The 5000-nt window shown below is 42.9% G+C and overlaps 2 protein-coding genes across 5 annotated transcripts in view; one reads left to right on the top strand and one right to left on the bottom strand.

The window, feature by feature from the left end:
* The window catches only part of spag1b (sperm associated antigen 1b), a 46552-nt gene extending 45734 nt beyond the window's left edge, over nt 1-818 (bottom strand). The window contains exons 1-2 of one of the 2 annotated variants that reach the window (XM_081388349.1): nt 661-818; nt 318-435 (exon numbers count right to left, since the gene is read on the bottom strand). In XM_081388349.1, the coding sequence (XP_081244475.1) occupies nt 318-430 (113 nt within the window). In that variant the 5' untranslated portion in view covers nt 431-435; nt 661-818. Of the gene's footprint in view, nt 1-317; nt 481-660 lie in introns of those variants that run through there. The other variant, XM_081388350.1, reaches the window with a different exon arrangement.
* A 1816-nt stretch (nt 819-2634) lies between these two features.
* fbxo43 (F-box protein 43) overlaps nt 2635-5000 on the top strand; it is a 6362-nt gene continuing 3996 nt past the window's right edge. For all 3 annotated transcript variants that reach the window (XM_081388334.1, XM_081388333.1, XM_081388335.1), the window contains exons 1-2: nt 2635-2739; nt 4086-5000. The exon at nt 4086-5000 is cut by the window's right edge and continues 312 nt beyond it. In XM_081388334.1, the coding sequence (XP_081244460.1) occupies nt 4126-5000 (875 nt within the window). In that variant the 5' untranslated portion in view covers nt 2635-2739; nt 4086-4125. The remainder of the gene's footprint in view (nt 2740-4085) is intronic.

A 5000-nucleotide genomic window follows, 5' to 3' on the forward strand; every position in this document is an offset into this window, starting at 1 on the left:
ACGCCAGTACTTTGTTTAGGCTTGGTTTGTAGGGAATTCCAAACCTGCGCACATATATTCAAACGCACATAACTATAGAACCAATTCTTAATGCGCATGTGAACGCCATCAGCGTTTCTCACAGGTTCGCGTTTAAAGTCTGTGTAGAGAGAATGGTGTCGACGGAAGCGAATCAATCAAGACTAACTTTAGCTGGAAAATAACTTAATCTCTGTAAAGCTGCTTTGAAACAATCTACATTGTTAAAAGCGCTATATAAATGAAGATGACTTGACTTGACACACAGACACACAGACAGAGAGACAGAAGGGTCTCACCGCAGAACTCTCAGGATCTTCTCCAGATATCTGAGGTCTGAGCAGCTCTGGATGAAGCTGTAATCCAGATGATCTACAGGAACCGACACGCAGCTGGAGCCTGGAGCACTCATGACACCTGCAGCACGTGCACGCACGCACACACGCACATACGCGCGCACGCACGCACACACAAACACACACATCACACACACACACACACACACACACACACACACGCACCTTGAACTTTCAGTGCAAATTAATTATATTTGCTAATTATAATGACTATACTCAAACTACAGACACACACAGATAAATATCTCTGATAATGATTGATTGAGTTTGAGACTCTTAAACTCACCAAACCGCGATAAAGACACCGGAGAGTTTTCCTGCAGTTTCTCTTGCTTGATTCCAGCACGAGCTCGACCAGCCGCGTCAGGTCCCCATGGCAACGCCAACAGAGAGTGGGCGTGGCTCAGCTGTGCTGCAGGCGTGACGTCAAAACACAAAAGACTGAAGAACGAAAACTGTACCGATAATGATTATAATAACCATAACTATATCAGCGTTCACACCAGCGGATGATCTCGCTCTGTTTATTATAAGCGCTGCAGTCAGTCGAGTTTACAGCCACTAGAACCCATTTCTCTACGCTTCTCAGGGTTAGGGTTATGATCAACATCAGAGATCAGCTGGGCATCAAAACACATGCAGTGACGACATCTTAAAATTACATCAATTCATTTCTCACTCAAACACCACCAATCATTGTGTAAAGTTCCTGTTCTTAGTGTTTTATGAGTAATAGTGTGTTTGGATTTTAATTCAATATAGTGCAATAAAGGCTGTAATATTTATTGTAGCCTATATTCAAATCAAATTCTGTTAATAAATCCAGATGTCCATGTTTAATATCAAAGAATTAAGTTTACTATAACTAGACTAAAAACAGCTAAAGTTAGCAGCATAGGTCCCACTTCAAAGCACACAATATGAATAATTACTGTCTATGATAATTACCTGTCAGGGCAAGATTTGTTTCAGTCACACGTGATAGTTTTTGCAGTGGATTGCCGAACATTGGCGCCCTCTGTCGGCAGGGAAGAGTAAGATGCTTCACCACAACCAGATCGAGCCTTAGAAACCTTTCAAGTGTTCTGGAAAAATGAATAAGGTGTTTGGTAGTCATAGTGCATTTTGATTGTGATATTAACTGCTGTGAAGCTGACATTTGGTTATGAGAAGTGAAGAGTTTTTTAAAAAATGACCCAAATATTGAGAAATGTGTCCTCGCAATTGTACAAAACTGTAAATGCTCGAGCTCTATAAAGCAGGATGGATTCTGATTGGCTGTTGTAAAAAAAAAAAAAAAAAAAAAAAAAAAAAAAAAAATCCTTCTGAAAGTGATTCCAGCAATATCATTCCTCTGAGCTGCTATTGTTATAGTTGTGCTGTGAACTCACTATTCTTTTATATTTAGAACTGTATCTTTATCCTTTTCGTAGGTATAGTAGTACTGTGAATGCGCCTTCGCTACCGGTTCCCTCGAGACTCTCCTGTGGGTTCTTATAATGTTTTTTTATTTTTATTTATGAGTTAATGTGGTAAACATAAGTTCACACTACTTGGACATTTTTGTTCTACCTTGTAAACTGCACATTTACTTAAAACCTTCAGGTATTTCTTTCAGGAAATGCGAATCTGATTTGTGGCAGAGAAACAGCAACTGACTGCCGTTTGCTTCACATTAGTTGAGTTCTGCTTGCACATTGCCAAACAACGGCCTCTCGCACCTTATTGCTTAAATATGATCAGAATACTTATTTATTTAGGTATTTAAAGCAAAACTGAGGCATGAGAACTACTGTAGTCATTCTGAAAACATATGGATGCAAATGCAGTTATTTTACTCCACATGTGGTTTTCTACATTCTCTGCTGAAGCGATGCACTCTCGCTGTGGTCAGATGCTCCAGCCAGACTGACCAGGGAAGACAGGAATACTGGCTATATAAGGGGATTTTTATGGTTTTTTTACGGGTTTTTATTTGGCTACATTGTATACATAGTATTATAGTCTATCAACTTTTCTTTTGTAATATTTTTTCTAATTATTTCTGGAAGTTTCTTTATTCAAAATGGCAGTAGTGGAAATGATCAAATTACAAAATGATTTCCTTAGAAAAAAAAAGCGAGTACTTGTTTATTTGTAACATTTTCTAAATCCATGATATATCATTAATAAATCTAACCCTTTTGTATAAAATATTTTATGTTCGATTGTTGAAATGATTCCGTGGCATAAAAGAGTCTCTTTAAATCCGCGTCCAATCAGTGAAATGCGTACGAAATTTGAAAGGTGGAGCCTCATTGACTCGCTGCTCACCGTCTCTCTCTCTCTCTGAGCAGCAGTGGCATGAAACTCTGACCCGACACGCGTAAGTAACGCAATATTTTATTCACAGGGTTTAATAATGATTTAAAGTTTGTCAATCTGAAAAATGTTCCTCGTGTGTGTGTGTGATGCTGTGTCACAGCCCTTAATGTGTCTCTCTCTCTGTGTGTGCATGTGTGTCTCATAAACGCGCCCGTGATAAGCCACAGCTGACTGACGGTGTGTGTCGTTTGTTTTTCTCTTATCTTGTTCCGGCTTCTTTCAGTCAGCGGCGAGGCGTAAATCGCATGTTTCTTCACAAAAACTGTTTGAAACGAATCGTGGTTCTTATAAATGCCTTAAAGTAGTGTGTGTGGGTTTGTTTGTTTGTGTTTGTGCTGTCGTGCACGCGCAGTTCAAGGGGCGCGAAGTTTGAATGTGCAGGAGGGAAACCGCTTAGCGCGTCACCATAGCAACCCTAACCGACTCCTGTTGCCTGAACAGTAAAGTAATGCTAAATGTCTCCTAAATACACACAGTCTGAACGGTGGAAGACTTCAAAAATTGAACGCTGAATTTCTCCAGGCTTTTCTGATAATTCTGACTGAAACTTTCCATTCTGGTATCTTTAAAACACTGTTTATTATCCTTACATTGTAATCATTACTAGCACACGTTTATTGTGTCTGAATACATGACATTCATTACCAACCTAACATGTCTTATTTTATAGCTGTAAATCATTGCCATATGGACATTACTTTGAACTAATTTCTGACTAATAACAGAATTGTATATAAAAGATTGTTTCTGCCACGTAATAGAATTATAAAAAGGTAACTGTGGCTTTATATCACAACTAATGAGTGCGTTGTTGAATGTTTATGTGAAATAAAGCCTAAATTTAATCTGTTCAAGATATAAAGTGATCGTATCTCTTCAGAAATGTTGGACTAAACCGCTTGATTCATATGGATTCGTTTTACGATCTCTTTATGAACTTTTTGAAGCGTCAAAGTGGTAAAATGAAAAATCTGTCTTGACAGCATAGATGTCATTCAGATTTAATTTAAAATAACTTCATTTGTGCTTTATTTTTGGGTGAAAAGTCGGCATGTAACATGAAAGTGCCCATGGGGAATTGATTGGATGGTTGTGGTTTGCTATTGGTGGATCTCATGTGAGTGACAGGTTATAGCCCCGCCCTCATCATCAGAGAAGAGAAGAAAAGAGATGCTGCAAGATTCAGTTATTCTTCTGATTCAAGAGTACCAGGAACATGGATTTATCACAATAATCACTGATAAATCATTTAGAATTAATATCACCTGTAAATAAATAGTTATGTATGACATAAAATTATGTATGACATGCACAGATTAACTTCTACTTTCCTGTGTTGTTTGACAGCACTGTTGGGTCCAGCAAGCGTTAGTTGAAGCTGAAGATAATGGAGGGCGCGCAGGTTCCGGGCAGCGGCCGATTGGACCGGGTCTTTACACCCAGGAGAGAGCGCCATCCCAACGGCACCAAGGCCACGGTTCTCCTGCACAGAAGAGACCAGGCCCGGTCCAGGGACTCGATCACAGAACTGGCCGCGCCGCTAGCCTGGTGCGAGACGCCGAAGCTGACCCGGAAGGACGCGTCGCTCCGCAGGCGCTTGCTCGTGTCCCGCTCCTCATCCGACGGGAGTAAGACTGGCTTCACCACACCGGATCACCTGACCGGCGAGACCTTCGACTCCCCGGACATCAGCCCGACTGGGCCTCTGTCTTACAGCACTTTAAAAGCAGACGACTTTGTGTTCTCGTGCCGGAAGCGGCGTCTGCTGTTCTCTCAGGCCGTCACGTCCACGCTGGAGTCGGGCAGGAGCGGCGTAACCCTAACCCACACGAGCCTCACCGAACCGGACCCGGACGAGAGCATCATAGCCGGTCCTCCCAGCTCGCCTGACGGAGGAGACCTGACGGAGGAGAACTTCCCACACACACACGACCTGACGGAGGAGAACTTCCCACACACACACGACCTGACGAAGGAGAACTTCCCACACACACACGACCTGACGGAGGAGAACTTCCGGTCCCCGGAGCGCGCAGGGAAGCAGGTTCTGGACACGCCCTCAGACACGCCCCTGGAGGACAGCGGCTTCAGCTCTCTGGGTCTGGATAAATCCCACGACTCCTCTGTGGACCATGACGGCTCATTTCAGGAGCTGGTTCTGCCGGGCTCGAGCGGGCGGGAGAAGAGGCGCTCGCGGCTGGAGAGGCAGCGGAGACTGTCCACGCTCCGGGAGGGAGGTTCTCAGTCCGAGGACGGGCCCAG

Source organism: Scardinius erythrophthalmus (genome assembly GCF_964197995.2).
Source record: "Scardinius erythrophthalmus genome assembly, chromosome: 16".
Taxonomy (NCBI): domain Eukaryota; kingdom Metazoa; phylum Chordata; class Actinopteri; order Cypriniformes; family Leuciscidae; genus Scardinius; species Scardinius erythrophthalmus.